Source organism: Hylobates moloch, unplaced genomic scaffold (assembly GCF_009828535.3).
Source record: "Hylobates moloch isolate HMO894 unplaced genomic scaffold, HMol_V3 SCAFFOLD_19, whole genome shotgun sequence".
In the NCBI taxonomy this organism is placed as follows: Eukaryota; Metazoa; Chordata; class Mammalia; order Primates; family Hylobatidae; genus Hylobates; species Hylobates moloch.
In genome coordinates, this window is record NW_026652294.1 from 26,422,788 (window position 1) to 26,440,626 (window position 17,839).

Genomic DNA, 17,839 nt, shown 5'->3' on the forward strand with positions numbered 1-17,839 from the left:
CGGTGGCTCAGGCCTGTAATCCCAGCACTTTGCAAGGCTGAGGAGGACGGATCACCTGAGGTCAGGAGTTCAAGACCAGCCTGACCAACACGGAGAAACCCTGTCTCTACTAAAAATACAAAATTAGCCAAGCATGGTGGCGCATGCCTGTAATCCCAGCTACTCAGGAGGCTGAGACAGGAGAATTGCCTGAACCTGGGAGGCAGAGGTTGTAGTGAGCCGAGACCGTGTCATTGCACTCTAGTCTGGGCAACAAGACCGAAACTCTGTATCAAATAATAATAGGTAGTTATATGAGGAAGAAATTATTTTTGGCTTTTTTAGGAGCTGGGATATAAAGAAAAGGAGGGCCAGGGAAGGCTTTGCAGTGTTGGTAACTCTAGATTTTAACATGTAAAGATGAATAGGTTATTCCAAAAAGAAATTAGCATGCACAAAGGCAAAAATGTCCAATGTGTATTTTCATAAATCAGTGTATAACTTTATAACATATCAATTATACCATTATACAAATGTTTTAAAAGTAATTCCTGCTATGTTACCACCTTTGTTTTTCTCCTTGCACAAAATGCCTCTTCTACTCACAGAACTATCATAGATTATGCCTTTTATATATGTATCTTCATCTGCCAAATCATGAAATAAATGAAATGAAGCAGTATAGTGTTAAGGTTAAGGAGATTCATTCTGGAGACAGGTACAAAAAGGAAATAAAACTTCATTAAGAATGATTCTAAATCATTACTGTACAACCCAAGATACCTGAACTTCTCCATGCCTCCTCTTTTCAAATGCCAGTCTTTCTTCGTCTGTCTTCTGTTCCCACTGCAGTTTTTCCAGTTGTTGAGTCATTGTAGCTACTTTCTTTCTTACTTGTTCCTTAAGTTCTTTATAACGATCCAGCTGCATAAACAGTATTGAAAAATTGCTAATTCACCTTAAGAAGCATGAGAGCAAATTCTTTGTATGAAATCCTGTACTAGAAGATAATTAATCTTCCCAAAAGCTTGCTTTATATAAATTAAATCATAATCGACCACCTTCCCCAGGTAAAATAATGTGAGCATGAAAGCTTCCTTTAAAAAAGCTGTTTATTATTTATTTATTTGTATTTGAAACTTATTTATTTATTTTTATTTTGCCCAGGCTGGAGTACAGTGGCACAATCACGGCTCACTGCAGCTTTGGCCTCCTGGGCTCAAGTGTTTATCTTATTATTCATAAGGTAATCATTTTTTCCTCTCATAAACACTTAAAGATACTTGTGGCTTTGAGGAGACATGATCACTTAATTGACAAGAAGGAAACTGATTACTTAAGGTGCTTTAAAATGTTCAGTGATGAATTAATCTCTAACTTATTATACAAGATTTAATTATAATAAATCAGTAGATGGCAAAAACATGTAATTGACAACCACATTTTTATCATTTATCTCTTTTATCAATTTTACGATAATCTTATATCACAATTATATACCAAAATAATTATGACTATATAAGTAGAAAAAATATATCATTTTCTCTGGATTCTCCTTTCTCTTTTAAGATTTTTGGACAGAGATCTTAGTATAGAGGTTTTCGCTGCTCTATTTTAAACAGTCTTTTAGGCCAGGCACAGTGGATCACGCCTGTAATCCCAGCACTTTGGGAAGCCGAGGCAAGAGGATCACTTGAGCCCAGGAGTTTGAAACCAGCCTAGGCAACACAGTGTGACCTCATCTCTACAAAAAATTCAAAAATTAGACAGGTGTGGTAGCATGCACCTGTAGACAGGAGGATCGATTGAGCCCAGGAGTGACACTGTAGTGAACTATGATTGATAGCAGCAGGAGGCAGACAAATCCTAGACAGACAGGGTGGGTCCCCCGTGAAAACTGACCTTCAAGCCAAAGACAGTTTAAAGCCTAGCTACGAGTGCTGGGTAAATCCACAGACAAGATTGAGAACCTCTCTTGCTGTTTAGTGTGCTTACCTCTGATTGATCCCTACCCTTCACCTATTTTACATACATCTACCCTTCCCTAATTGGTTTTTCACATTGTTGTACCCACTTTAGGGTAGTGCCTTTGTTTTAGCCTTTTTTTGCATACTCACAAACCAATCAGCACACATTCCCCCATTCTGAGTCCATAAAAGCCCCAGACCCAGCTACACTGGGGGAGAAACCACCTGACTTCAGGTAGTGGACGACCTCTTGCATCCCCTCTCTGCTGAGAGGTATTTCATAGCTCAATAAAATTCTTCTTTGCCTTCCTCACTCTTCGATTGCCAGTGTAGCCTCATTCTTCTTAGACGCAGGACAAGAACTCAGGACACACTGAATGTGGGTACACAGAAGGCTGAAACACTGTGGCCCTCTGCCCTCTGCTGGCAGAGGGCAGCTGCCCCACATGACAGGAAGCAGTGGTGGGGCCGAGCAAGCCCCGGAGCTGAGGGCCAGAGTGGGTCAAGAGGCTGACAGAGCTGTTAACACGCTTTCGGACGTGCATCTTTCGGGCTGCAGACAGGACTAAAGAGCTGATTAGCACACTGTAACACCCCCTCTGGGGCTTCGGGGTCACGAGCACCCTTGCCTGGGTGCCACTGTGTTCCCCTCATCTGGGCACCAGAGCCCACTGTGGAAGTGGTTTGTGACACGCCTGGTCCAGCTCCAACACCACATGGAGCCTGCTTCTGTGCCAGTACTTGGAACAGCTGGCTGGAAACTAAACTTGCTCGCTCACACACCCTCTTCTGCTGGGGAATGAGTGAGCAGTCGTGGCAGCTGTGGCAGCTGTGGGATTCGCGCCAGAGTGCAGGCCAGGTGCGGCCTGGCAGGCTGAGTGGACAGGGTGTCTCCTGCAGTGAACGTGGGACCAAGCAAGGCCTGGGCAAGGGCGTCACCAACTGAGGGTCTCTGGCTGACAAAGTGACTGAGAAAAATCCTGCATCAGCCGGGCATGGTGGCTCACGCCTGTAATCCCCACACTTTGGGAGGCCAAGGCAGGTGCATCACCTGAGGTCGGGAGTTTGAGACCAGCCTGACCAACATGGAGAAACCCCATCTCTACTAAAAATACAAAATTAGCCAGGCATGGTGGCGCATGCCTGTAATCCCAGCTACTCAGGAGTCTGAGGCAGGAGAATTGCTTGAACCCAGAAGGTGGAGGTTGCGGTGAGCCAAGACCACACCATTACACTCCAACCTGGGCAATAAGAGCGAAACTCCATCTCAAAAACAAACAAAAAAAATCCTGCATCATGATTATGCCACTGCACTCCAGCCTGAGTGACAGAGCAAGACCCTATCTCTACAAAATTAAAATTAAAAATAAATAAATTTAGTTCTGTATACACGCTGAAAAATTTAAATCCCCACAATTTACATTGAGGATAATCTCTTAAAATATCAGAGAGGTCATCTTTTAAATTTTTTTCTAATTCAAAGAAGCTGAAATAATAGAAACATAAGATTTCCCCTAAGTTGACCTTTTTTACCTGACTGGCTTCCAGTTCAATGTCTCGCTTTTTATGTAACATTTCTTCCTCAATCTGCTTTTCAAAACTTCTCCATGCAGCATCTAAATCAGCCAGCTCTGTCTCCAGGGCTTTTATATCATCTTCCTGTTTAGAACATTGTTTTTCGCTGTCTTTTATTGATTTCTTAGCCACATCTAATTTCTTAAGGTGGTGAGAAGTGTTTTCTTTGGCTTTAATGTACTGAGGCCTCTTCTGATTTAAAAGGGTTTCAAGTGACCTGAAAAGGGAAAAATGTTTGCTTTAAAGAAAATTTCATTTCGTTAATATATAAAGGGAAGAAGTTGTTTTGATCAAACCACTTTAAAAAAGAACTCCTAAAAATCAACTTTCAGAGACTGTAAGCAGATCAACGGCTGCCAAAGGTTGAGCAAGGTCAGGGGGAGGGTTGAATAAAGCACATGGTCACTTTTGAGAGTGGTACTGTAGTGGTAGACACTTGACACTATGAATTTGCCAAAACCTATATTACTTTACAGCACCAAGAATGAACCTTAATGTAAGCAAATTAAAAAAGAATGACTCAGGAGGCTAAGGGATCCTAGATGGAGTGTAGAATGCAATAAAAAATCTAACTTTATTACAAATGTAGAAACAGCCTTACTGAAGGGATGGAAGGAAAACATGCTGACCTAATTCTAGAAATAAGTGGAGTCTGTAAGACTAAAAACAAAAGAATCGTACATAAGTACTATACTATAGTTACAAAGATGCTTTCCATGGGGGTATGGGTTAACAATTCTGACACTATCACATGTGATTACTGGAATTGCACAATTAAGCAAATGGATGGCAGATGGTAGAAGCCAGATTTCCCATTGTTGAAGTGGGAGGTTACAGATAAGCAAGAGACGGCTAGAATGATTAACATGGTAATGGCTTAGAATTGGGAGACATCAATATGAACTCATGTTTAGCTTAATATAGATGGTCACATATGAAAATATTTATAGCTATGTGTATAAATAGTATACACAGGTATTTCCTAGTTCCAACAGCTGAGAAAGCCTAGAAGCAAGGACACTCCAGTAGCAACAAACACACCTACCGCCTAGATGTTGGTTCCTAATACTATTCTCCAATAAAAGGAACCAGGGCTCCTTGGAGAGCCTGGGGCAGGCTCATACAAGCTGGGGCAAGCTGATGCTTGGCTGGCTTATACAAGATGACACTAGAAGATACTTATCTTCTAGAAAGTAAGGAAGAGCTCCAAAAAAAAATCACAATAATGAGAATATTTCAAAGGGACACAGGAGCCAACTCAAAGAGTTCTCAGTGGCCACACCAGGAACAATCTAAGCAACAAAATCAACAATGTAATATTGGATTATAACTCTAAATGTAAAATATCCATAAATCTATATTGATGTAAACAAATAACAATTTAATTTTAAAATAATTAAGTAGAGACAAATCTGTGCAGAATTCCAAATAAATCATGTAGATACTTTGCCCTCAAGGTAAAACATAACTCTCCTTACTCCTTAAGTGTGGGCTAAGCATAGTGACTTCCTCTCAAATATTATAGTATGAAAAGGGAGAAAAAATAACCTCACAGAGGAGAAACATGACAAACACTACTTCAGTCAGGTGATCAAGGTCAACATCAACAGTGATACCATGTTGATATGACATATGATATAGTACATGATAAATGTCATGTAACATATAATACACTGACACTCTGATAGAATATAATGAGAATGACATTTTACTTCTGTGGTCTTCCTCCCCACAGTCTGTATCTTCAGTCTAATTATGAGAAAACCATCAGACAAATCCCAATTGAAATATGTTCTACAAAAAAACTGACCAATATTCCTCAAAATTGTCAAGCTCATCAAAAACAAGAACTGTCATGGCTAAAAGGTGCCTAAGGAGACATATAACTAAATGTAATATGGTATTCTGGATCATAAAAAGGACATTAGGCAAAAACTGAGAACATATGTATAAAGTATGGACTTTAGTTAATGTATCAATATTAGTTTATTAATTCTGACAATGTATCATAATAATGTAAGATGTTAATAATAGGAGAAACTGAGTGTTGGGAATATGGGAAGGATACAGGAGCTAAAAATAAATTATTCAGGCAGATAGTGAAGGTTAAGAGAGTCCTCAGCAGAGCTTCCCTTTTAAGAAAAAGCAGCCCCCAAATCATTTCTTTTCTAACAAAGAGGAGCCTGAAAAATCAGGCTACAAATATACATAAGTAAGCTGGAAGCTTGCACGAGTGAATGCCAGCAGCTGAGACAATAGAAAAGGGCTACCCAGAAGCCAGCTATGTTCAACATAAAGGCTCCATCTTCCCTTTTCTTTGTCACCACGTGTACAGTAGAAAAGCTGGCAACATGGTGCCAGCCAGATACAGAATCTGCATAATAAAAAATCAGGATGGGGTGGCCAGCTTCTTTGTGCACTATGCAAATGGCACACCTAGTCCTAACCAGTTCTTCACGTGCTATGCAAATGAAATACCTGTTCTGACCAATCCTTCATGCCCTAAATTAGACACCACCTCCTCAAGCTCATCTATAAAACCTCCTGTACTTCACTGTGGACCAGAAGACCCAATTGGGAGCCCCTCTCTCTGCATGAGAGAAAGCTTTTCTCTTTCTTTCACCTATTAAACCTCCACTCTTAACCTCACTCCTTGTGTGTCTGCATCCTTGATTTCCTTGCTGTGAGGCAATGAACCTCGGGTATTACCCCAGACAAACACCACCACTTCAGGACCATTCTATACTATCTTTGTTTTTTTTTTGAGACGGAGTCTCGCTCTGTTGCCCAGGCTGGAGTGCAGCGGCATGATCTCGGCTCACTGCAAGCTCCGCCTCCCAGGTTCACAACATTCTCCTGCCTCAGCCTCCTGAGTAGGTGGGACAACAAGCGCCTGCCACCATGCCCGGCTAATTTTTTGTATTTTTAGTAGAGACGGGGTTTCACCGTGTTAGCCAGGATGGTCTCGATCTCCTGACCTCGTGATCCACCTGCCTCAGCCTCCCAAAGTGCTAGGATTACAGGCATAAGCCACCGCACCTGGCCTATACTATCTTTATAATTTTTCTGTGTATCTAAAGTATTCCAAAGTAAAAAGCTTATTTTTAAAATCAATTTTCAAAGTGTCACTTATATTATTTCCTCTATCAAGCTACATATAACCCAACTGTTAATATCTACTTTTAAAAACTCACTTTAATTCTTTTTCTGTTTGTTGTAGTTGTCTAGTTAGCATTCCATGTTCCTTTTTCCTGGCTTTAACTATGTTTTCATGATGAGACAAAGACTCTCTTTTGACACTCAAATCCCTATTCACATGCTCTAACTTGGTGTTCAGGAGATGAATCTTTTTCTCATTATGGTATAGTTGAAAAAGCTGCAGTTGTATCTTGTTCATTTTCAGTTCTTCAAGGAGACTCTGGTAACGATCTGCCTATAAAAGAGTATAATTCAACAGCAGTTAAGAGGGAGTATATTTAAGTTGGCCTTTCATAAACTCAACTACTATACCAACAAATTAACTAATGAATTTTTATTTGTTATTAGGACATAATATTATTGCCAAAAGTAGCATAATTTGGCGAGGGTTTCTGAATATACTTTTTAAATAACCCAATACACCAGTAAATGATTTTGTGTTCTTGCGCTCAGTGGTATGATGATCAGAACAACGAAGTGGCATGCATTAACCTGGGTCCCTTTTGTCTGGACCTGTGAGTTTGACAACTCAATCAGTATTTCTGGCATCAGCTTCCTCCTTTGTAAACTGAAAGAAGAGTGTGATATGACTTATAAGGTGCTAGCAACTTTAAATTCAATGACTCCAGGAAAAATTCCTACTATAGGAAGTAGTTTTTCTACCGATAAAACAGGACTCTTACAGTGCTAAATTATATGTGAAAAATAATAATTTCCTTAACATTTGTGCTATTAAAGAAATAAAGGAACAGGCTACCTCAAGAGGAGCTCCTAATCAATACTGGAAGTATTCAAAGTAACAGGCTATCCGCTAGGATGTTGTAAAAAACAATCAGGAAGTTGTTTTGTTCTAACTGTCCTTGAAATGTTTAAATTCTGCAATTCAGTATATTGTGATTATTATAGTCTGACTTCCACTGCTGCCACTCCTTTCCACTAACAAAACCAAGGACATGTATACATATTAGAAAATATGAAGACAGAGAAACATCACTGATAAGAAACATCCACTTTTCATTTACTTCTCCAAATATGTATTGAGTATCTACTATGTGCCAGGCGCTGGTCTATGCATTGGGAATACAGCAGAAAATAAGACAGACTATCCCTGATCCTGTTTGTTTGTTTGTTTGAGACAGAGTTTTGCTCTCTCACCCAGGCTGGAATGCAATGGCATGATCACAGCTCACTGTAGCCTCGACCTCCTGGGCCCAAGAGATCCTTCTGTGTCAGCCCCCTGAGCGGCTGGAAAGACAGGCGTGTCTATTAAAGATGTGAGCCACCATACCCAGGCCCAACCCTGCTCTTGTGCAGTTTATATTACAGTTATTCTAATGGGGAGAAGAGAGGAAGAAAAGTCAGAGAATAAACATGAGGACTAAACTCTGATCTTTTTTCTTCTCTTGCCCAAATTTCTATCTAAGGAGCCTGGGGAGTCTGCTCTACAAAGTCTCATCAGAGGGTTTTTTTGTTTTTTTGTTTTTGAGACAGAGTCTCACTCTGCCGCCCAGGCTAAAGTGCAGTGGTGCGATCTCGGCTCACTGCAACCTCTGCCTCTTAGGTTCAAGTGATTCTCCTGCCTCAGCCTCCTGAGTAGCTGGGATTACAAGCATGTGCCACCACGCCCAGCTAATTTTTGTATTTTTAGTAGAGACCGGGTTTCTCCATGTTGGCCAAGCTGGTCTCAAACTCCTGACCTCAAGTGATCCGCCTGCCTCGGTCTCCCAAAGCGTTGGGATTATAGGCATGAGGTGCCATGCCCGGCCAGAGGGGTTTTATTCAACCCTATATAATATAGCTTACTTTCCAACCTGATGTTGGCATAGTATCACATGACAGATAAGGAAGGAAATTAAAATATTTTAACTGCAAATATGTTTCTTTGCCATATCTGGAAATAGCCCTGCAAAGTTGTCTCTTGTGGGGAAAAAAATCGACATTCTGTAGAGAATCTCCTTTCCCTTTTCCAAACCTTTTTTCCTGAACCAGGAGACAACCAGCTAAGAGTCCCATACCTCTTTAAGTCTGGTAAGAAACATTTACAATGTATTCTCTCTGAAGCCTGCTACCTGGAGGCTTCATGTGCATAACAAGAACACTGGTCTCTACAATCCCTAATCTTAACCCAGGCATTTCCTTTCTACTGATTCCAGGTCTTTAGATAAAACTCTTTTAACCAATTGCCAATCAGAAAATCTTTGAATCCGCCTATAACCCAGAAGCCCTGGCTCCCCCTCCTTTCCAGAATGAACCAACATACATCTTACAAGTATTGACTGATGTCTTATGTCCCCCTAAAATGCATAAAACCTAGCTGTGGCCCAACCACCTTGGACACATGTTCTCAGGATCTCCTTAGGGCTGTGTCACAGGCCATGGTCACTCATATTTGGCTCAGAATAAATCTCTTCAAATATTTTACAGAGTTTGACTCTTTGTTGACAGACAAACAAACAAATAATAAACAAGATAATTTTATACAGCAATAAACGCTACAAAAGAAACAAAATAGGGTAATGTGCTAGTACAAGGGAGGGGGTACTAATTTAGATTGGAGGAATGAACAGTAAATGCCTACCTGAGAAAATGGCTTTTTAATAAAAACATGAATGAGAGACTACCAGTTATGCAAAATCAGGCATACAGCTATCTAGGCAGAGGAAATAGCAAAAGCCCCAGAATAGAAAGGAGTTTGGTGTGTTCAACACATCATAAAGGTCAAGGTGGTAGCAAAGCATAGGAAGTTAAGGCTCAAGAGGTAAACAGAGACAAGGCTAGTACGCCTTATAAGAGACAAGATTCTTGGCCAGGCGCGGTGGCTCACGCCTGTAATCCCAGCACTTTGGGAGGCCGAGGCAGGCAGATCACGAGGTCAGGAGAATGAGACCACGGTGAACCCCCGTCTCTACTAAAAATACAAAAAAAATTAGCCAGGCGCGGTGGCGGGCGCCTGTAGTCCCAGCTACTCGGAGAGGCTGAGGCAGGAGAATGGCGTGAACCCAGGAGGCGGAGCTTGCAGCAAGCCAAGATCGCGCCACTGCACTCCAGCCTGGGGAAAAAAAAAAAAAGAGAGAGACAAGATTCTCAGGGCAGTGAGAAGCACTGCACTGGAAGGTTTTATGCATGGAAAGTTAGGATCTGATTTGAGTTTCAAAAATATCACTTTAACTACAACCAAAGACAAGGTACTATATTAGGCATTGTGAAGGGGCCCAAGAAATGTACAGAAGTACCTTTGTATGTAATGTGGTCATGGCCTCCTAGGAGGTTCCCAAGACCCTTTTAGGGAATCCCTGAAAGCAAAATTATTTTCATAATAATACTAAGACTTTGTCTATTTCAATGTGTTGACACTTGCACTGACAGTGTGGACAAAATTGCTAGGCCTTAGCATAAGTTAGATTTAACACAGAAGTGTTTATGAGAATCCAGCTGTCTTTTATTAAGCTAGACATTAAAGAAATTATAAAAGTGGTAAAACAATGTCTCTCTTCTAACTGGTTTTGGAAAATACAGTTATCTTTCATAAAAATGCTATTTATATTAACATGTAATGAGTTTATTGCTATTTTTACAGGGATCATTAAAATATTTTTTTAATTTCCAGTGTTAATTTCAAATACAATAAATATTAATAGATATAACCCATATGAACAAAAACTCTTTGGGGTCCTCAATAATTTTTAAGAGCATAAGGGGTTTAATATCCAAACATCTGAGAGCCTTTGCCACATAAGACATAAACCCCTCAAGCTTGTTTTTAGTTGGGAAAATCAGACATTTTTCTAGTTCAGGCTGTCCTGCCTATTCGGAAAGAAAAACCCAAATAGTGGGAAATATATCAAAAAGTTTATCTTAATGAATACCGGGCTTTAATTGTCTTATACTATTAAATTAATCTTCTTGGTAACCCCAAGCCCATACCTAGTGATTCTAACAAAAGTTTTATATCCAACACTTAGTTACATCTTCATGACATCTTACCTCTTCCTTCTCTAATTTTGCTTGTCTGCGCTCTGCCGCTACATTTTTTTTCTTATTAAAATTAAACTGTGCATCTTCTTCAGCTTTTTGTAACTTTCTTTTCTTTTCTTCGTATTCTCCTATAAGCTCTCCTGAACTGCTGATTTCCTCAAAAAACTGGGTCCTTTCTTTGGGTTTCTTCATTGCAATTGACTCTACAGTTCCCTTTTAAAAACAGTAATGCACACCAACATATAAAATATAGTGATGTATTTTCAAAACTCTAAATCAAATAAACTACTATAGCTACTTACCTGAAAAACTAAACAATTTTGTGCTTTGACTATTATGCCTATCTTTTCCAACTCTGCAATGTAAACAGAACGACTCACAAGATTATCATCAAAGCGAAATTCTGAGCATACCCCTAAAATAAAAAAAAAACCCTGTTAAAAAATATATAAATACCAGATATACCTCAAAATCCACTGAAAGTTTAATAAAATTATTTTTCTTATTGAAATGGCCAGTTATATAATAATATACATGGGAATAAATGCATTTAATGAGTCAACAAATATTGAGTGTCTATTACATGTCAAGGTCTCTTACAGTGGCGAACAAAACACATGAAGTCTCTGATATGAAGGAGCATATATCCTACTCAGGATGTAAAAGGAAAATAAATCTCAGAACCCATAACTAAGCCAAAGGGAAAAGTCAACTTGGGAACTAGGTCATGCAAACTTGACTCCTATTTTGTTACTAAATAAGGTAGCTGTAAAGATTAAAAAACAACAACAACAACAAAAACTGCATGCCTCCCTCACAATTTACCCACAGGGAAATTCCTTGTGGGCCCCAAGATCTTTACCCTAAAACAATTCTGTTGAATTTCAACCTGACAATATAAATTGATAGCTTATCTTCACATGTACAGGACAAAGGACAGAACTCAAAGTCATCCCTCTGCTCACCTGAGATAAATGCATATCTGATTGTCTCCTCTGCCCTATCTTTATCTTTTTTTCTTCTGAGACAGGGTCTTGCTCTGTTACCCAGGTTGGAGTGCAGTGGCGCAATCTTGGCTCACTGTATCCTAGACCTCCCGGACTCAAGTGATCTTCCCACCTCAGCCTCCTAAGTTCCGAGACTACAGGCTCACGCTACCACACACAGCTAATTTTTTGTAGAGACAGGGTCTCACCATGTTGCCCAGGCTGGTCTCAAACTCCTGAGTTCAAGCAATCGTCCTGCTGTGGCCTCCCAAAGTGCTGGGATTACAGGCGTGAGCCCCATACCCAGCCTATATTATCTTATATAAAAATGCAGATTCACTGAGCTAGCCTAATGTGTAAGTGACTATGTCTCTATCTCTGTCACATGTGAACAACTGATCAAAGGCTCAAAAGAATGCAACCACTGGTCTCTTATCTATCCACACCTTTAAAAAAAATTTCTTCCTCTTTCCCAAATCCTCGCTCTTTTCCCGTAAATATATATATACACACACACAAATTCAAACATTTCACTCAAGTTGCTTTTTAGTGGTAGAAAAAACTGTCTATAATAAAGCCAAAAATATGCATACAATTTGTTCATCACTAAGAAAAACTGATAAACGTAAAGAACCTCCAGAATAAATTTTATGATTTCTCTGTCTTCAAGGTACTCCTTCCTTCATCTTATTATTTTTTTTGAGATGGAGTCTTGCTCTGTTGCCCAGGCTGGAGTGCAGTGGCGTGATCTCGGCTCACTGCAAACTCTGCCTCCCGGGTTCACGCCATTCTCCTGCCTCAGCCTCCCGAGTAGCTGGGACTACAGGTGCCCGCCACCACGCCCAGCTAATTTTTTGTATTTTTAGTAAAGGCAGGGTTTCATCGTGTTAGCCAGGATGGTCTCGATCACCTGACCTCGTGATCTGCCCGCCTCGGCCTCCCAAAGTGCTGGGATTACAGGCGTGAGCCACCATACCCGGCCCTCCCTCCTTCATCTTAACTAAATATCCAGATTTTAAAATGTTATTTGACAGTAGGGGGATTTGAACAATTATGTCTGTTAAGGAAAAGCAGACATAATTGGAGAATTATGTGGCGAATCAAACAGGTTCTGTTACTTGCTTCTGAGATATGCTATGCAAGAGAAACAAGAACTTTAGCTCATTACGCCAGTAGAATAATAAATCATACCCTCCAAAGAAAGAAAAAATAGGCACTCTTACTTGACTCTTGAAAAATAAAATGAAAAAAAATTATAAAAAAATACCTCGGATAATCCTTGCAAATGTTTTCTCTTCGCCACTTTCCTCCACATATACAATTTTTACACTTGCAGAAGAAGAAATAGGTTTTCCAATATGTGCTCCATGAATGAGTTCTTGAATATTTTTCACTCTTAAATTAGCTATTTTCTCTCCCATTACAAAACTAAGTGCATCCATTACATTAGATTTTCCTGGGGAAGAAAAGAGATAAAACATTATTCATCCTTAATGATAAAAAGCCCCACCCAGAGCTGAAGAAATCAGGCAACCAATCGAAGTGAAATATAGCCAATAGACATGTCCTTTTTAATTAATGTTCAAAATGCATGACTGAAATATTTGATGTAGATAATTTGTTTCTTCTATGCATCTGTTGTAGACTATTAAGAGGTCTAAATTTAAGGACTGAAATACACCTATCTAAATCCCAGCTCTCTTCCATTGTTAGGTATCACACCATGGCAAATCATTTAACTTCACTGAGTTTCAGTTATCCTCATTTTATAAATATGGAAACTACCACCTAAAGCATTGGTGCATCACCCAATCCTCATATACTCTAAAAAAGAGAGGCAAAAGCTGGACGCGGTGGTTCACACCTATAATCCTAGCACTTTGGCTGGCCAAGGTGGGCAGATCACCTGAGGTCAAGAATTTGAGACTAGCCTGGCCAACGTGGTGAAACCCCCTCTCTACCAAAAAATATAAAAAATAGCTGAGCTTGGTGGCACGCACCTGTAGTCTCAGCTACTCAGGAGGCTGAAGCAAGAGAAACGCTTGAACCTAGGAGGCGGTGGTTGCAGTGAGCCGAGATTGCACCACTGCACTCCAGCCTGGGCAACGAGGAGAGACTCCAACTCTAAATAAATAAATGAAACAAGAGAAGCTAACTAAATCCAGGATCAAGGGCTAGATTAAAATTGTTTATGATTGGTATGAGATGGTGCTGCAGAAAATTTATATAGCAGGCTTGATACTGTTATCTTTTGAAAGTCCTACTTACAAGGTTGGCTGGCTTACATGGATTTGGATTTGGATGTTGGGAGGGTTTCTAACATTCCCTATTAAGAATGGCTCACAGTGCCTAAACTATCTGTGCAAACAATATGATTTAATCTGAACATATGCTTTCTTCCTAGGATTCTGAAATATTATTTTATAATTTCTTTTGAGGAAGGTCTGGCCTAAGAAGATTCTGGAACTTGGGTACATGATAGGCAAACGGTGCCTATGTGACAATCTCCCCATAAATACGCTGCACATTGAGTCTTTAGTGAGGTTCCCTGGTGGGCAACATTTCACATGTGTGGACTAGCTGCTGGAGGAATGAAGCACTGAGTGACACCAATGGGTAAGGACTTAGAATCTTGCAACTGGTTTCCTAAGACTTTGCCCCATATACCCTTTCCCTTTGCTAAGTTCGCTTTGTATTTTTTCACTGTAATAAATAATAGTATTGAGTCAAACTATATGTAGAATCTTGTGAGTTTTCCCAACAAATTACTGAACCTAAGGGTAGTTGTGGGCATTCCTAACCCCAATGTTAAATCTGTTACCCAATCATTGGCCCATAATTTTCTCTAAGACAATTTCCAAGGTGCAATGCCAATGCAGCTGTCACCATCACTATTATTTCTCCTTTTCACATCCCTTCCCCTGTATCCATAAAGCAGTTTAAATTTTCAAGCTGAGCGCAGCAGCTCACACCTGTAATCCCAGCACTTTGGGAGGCGGAGGCAGGAAGATCACCTGAGGTCAGGGGTTCGAGACCAGCCCAACCAACATGGTGAAACCCCATCTCTACTAAAATACAAAACATGAGCCAGCTGTGGTGGCGTGTGCCTGTAATCCCAGCTACTCGGGAGGCTGAGGCAGGAGAATCGTTTGAATCCAGAAGGCAGAGGTTGCAGTGAGCTGATATTACACCACTGTACTCCAGCCTGGGCAAGAGAGCAAGACTGCATCTCAAGACAAAAGAAATAATTAATTTTCAATGCCAAAAGTAGGAAAGTAACATGAACAAAGCAAAAGAATACTATCAGCCACTGGCAATATGGCTTAGTTTTAGAGGTTTAGGGTCTTTCGAAAAAGAACTAGAAATAAATTGCTGCAAATTTACTTAGCTGAGTCTCAGCCAACTAACAGGTATGAAATGGCTTTTTTGGGTTAATGGATAATCTGCACATTGAGGGCTATTGTAAGACAGTGCATACGGGACAAGATAAACATTCATTGAATTAAATTATTAAGTAATTTAAGTATTAAGTAACAGAACTAAACATAAACTTTTAAAATCAGTAAGTCAATCCTTATTTAAATCTGCCTAAAATAAATACTTCTCATCCAAATCCATTTATTCCATTAAATTTCATTAATATTGTCCCTGCCTAATAAAGGTTATTGTCTGTCAAGAGAGTCAAGCCAGCATAACATACCACAAAGTGGCAACAACCCAAACATGTATCAACTGATGAATGGATAAACAAAATGTAGTATATCTATACAGTGGAATATTATTTGAAAATAAGAAGGAAATAAGTACTAATACAGGAAGTAACATAGATGAACCTGAAAAACATTATGCTAAGTGAAAGAAGTCAGACACAAAAGGCCATATATTGTCTGATTCTATTTATATGAAATGTCCCAAATCGGTAAATCCACACGGACAGAAAGTGGATTAGTAGATACCAGGGGCTAGGTGGAGAGGAGATAACGGGGAGTGATTGCTAATGAGTACAAGGTTTCTTTGGGAGCAATGAAAATGTTTTGGAAGTAGATGGTGATGATGGTTGCACAACTTTTGAATATACTAAAAACCACTGAATGGTGCATTTATTTATTTACTTTTATTTATTTATTTATTTTTGATATGGAGTCTTGTTCTGTTGTCGCCCAGGCTGGTGTGCAGTGGCACAATCTCAGCTCACTGCAACCTCCACCTCCCAGGTTCAAGCAATTCTCCTGGCTTAGTCCCGAGTAGCTGGGACTACAGGCGTGTACCACCACACCAGGCTAATTTTTGTATTTTTAGTACAGATGGGGTTGCACCACGTTGGTGAGGCTGGTCTCGAACCCCTACCTCCAGTGATCTGCCTGCCTCAGCCTCCCAAAGTGATGGAATTACAGGTGTGAGCCACCATGCCAGGCCTTATTTTTTTGTTGCGACAGAGTCTTGCTCTGTCGCCCAGGCTGGAATGCAGTGGCACGGTCTTGGCTCACTGCAACCTCCGCCTCCTGGGTTCAAGTGATTCTCCTGCCTCAGTCTCCCAAGTAGCTGGTATTACAGGCACGTGCCACCACCTCCAGCTAATTTTTGTATTTTTAGTACCGATGGGGGTTTCACTATGTTAGCCTGGCTGGTCTCGAACTCCTGACCTCAGGTGATCCGCCCACCTCGGCCTCCCAAAGTGCTGGGATTATAGGCATGAGCCACGATGCCCAGCCAATTTTATTTTATATTTATCTTATTTTGTTTTATTTTATTTTAGAGTCGAAGTCTTGCTCTTGTTACCCCGGCTGGAGTGCGGTAGCGCTATCTTGGCTCACTGCAACCTCCGCCTCCCGGGTTCAAGCGATTCTCCTGCCTCAGCCTCCTCAGTAGCTGGGATTACAGGTGCATGTCACCACACCCGGCTAATTTTTGTATTTTTAGTAGAGACAGGGCTTCACTATGTTGGTCAGGCTGGTCTCGAACTCCTGATCTCATGATCCACCTGCCCTTTTTTTTTTTTTTTTGAGGCAGAGTCACACTGTGTTGCCAGGCTGGAGTGCAATGGCGTGATCTCGGCTCACTGCAACTTCCACCTCCCAGGTTCACGCGATTCTCCTGCCTCAGCCTCCAGAGTAGTTGGGACTACAGGTGCGCACCAGCACACCCAGCTAATTTTGGTATTATTAGTAGAGACCTTCGCAAGTCCTCTGGCCTCTCCAGACCTCAGTTTCCCCAACTATAAAATGGGGAGAGCAGCCGTGTGCCATGGCTAACCAAGGACGGTGTTGCCAGGAACTTAGCAAAAGCTCAGTAAACTGGGTCATCATCACTACATTCCTGGGTCAAAGCTCCCTTGGATCCAAACGGTGGTTCTGGCTGCTTGGAACCCATTACTTCCTCGGCAGCTCCCTGTCACTTCAACTTCCAATGAGAAAGGAAAAGGGACGAGAGTGACCAGGGCCAAACGCCAGAGCAGTCCCCGAAGCAGGAGTGAGGGCAGAGAACAGGGCCCAGGGCGGGACTGGGGCGGAGAGGAAGCGTCAGGACCCCCTGGGTGGAGGGCGAGGGTGGGCGCCCCAGGGTGGGGGGCGAGGGTTGGGAGCCCCTGAGGTGAAGGGCGAGGGCCGGAGCTGAGGTGGGGTGGGGTCCCCCAGGGTGTCGGAGGAGGGTCGGGGGCCAGGAGATGGAGGGCGAGAGTGGGGCCCGAGGCGGGGCCGAGAGGAAGGGTCAGGACCTCTGAGGTTGGGGGCGAGGTTGGGGACCGAGGTGGGGCGGAGGGACAAGGGTCAGGACCCCTGAGGTGAAGGGCGAGGGCCGGAGCTGAGGTGGGGTGATGGGCAGGGGCTGGGCCAGGGCCAGGGCCAGGCCGGGATCCAGTTGGGGTCCATATCCAGGACTGGAAGGGGAAGGCCGGCCAGGCGCCCGCGGCAGCCGCCCACACCCCACAGGCCACGTGTGGCCTGGACGCCTGGGGCGGCGGAGGCGCTCGGGTGGCGCCCTGAGCTGCTCAGTTACCAGAGCCGTTGGGGCCGATGATGCAGGTGAACCTCCGGAAAGGGCCAATGACCTGGCGGCCCCGCCACGACTTGAAGTTTTCAAGGAGAAGCAGCTCCAGGTGGCCCATGGCGCCGCCCTCCACGCCTCACCCGCGTCCTCAAGCGCCCGCGAAAAATGCGCGGG

At 41.9% G+C, this 17,839-nt stretch overlaps 1 protein-coding gene across 2 annotated transcripts in view; it reads right to left on the reverse strand.

The window, feature by feature from the left end:
• The window catches only part of SMC1B (structural maintenance of chromosomes 1B), a 31,431-nt gene extending 13,595 nt beyond the window's left edge, over positions 1-17,836 (reverse strand). For both annotated transcript variants that reach the window (XM_058431405.1, XM_032137970.2), the window contains exons 1-7: positions 17,675-17,836; positions 12,948-13,136; positions 10,997-11,109; positions 10,704-10,907; positions 6,716-6,954; positions 3,480-3,738; positions 763-903 (exon numbers count right to left, since the gene is read on the reverse strand). In XM_058431405.1, coding sequence (XP_058287388.1) covers positions 763-903; positions 3,480-3,738; positions 6,716-6,954; positions 10,704-10,907; positions 10,997-11,109; positions 12,948-13,136; positions 17,675-17,783 — 1,254 coding nt within the window. In that variant the 5' untranslated portion in view covers positions 17,784-17,836. The remainder of the gene's footprint in view (positions 1-762; positions 904-3,479; positions 3,739-6,715; positions 6,955-10,703; positions 10,908-10,996; positions 11,110-12,947; positions 13,137-17,674) is intronic.
• Between the last annotated feature and the right edge of the window lie 3 nt (positions 17,837-17,839).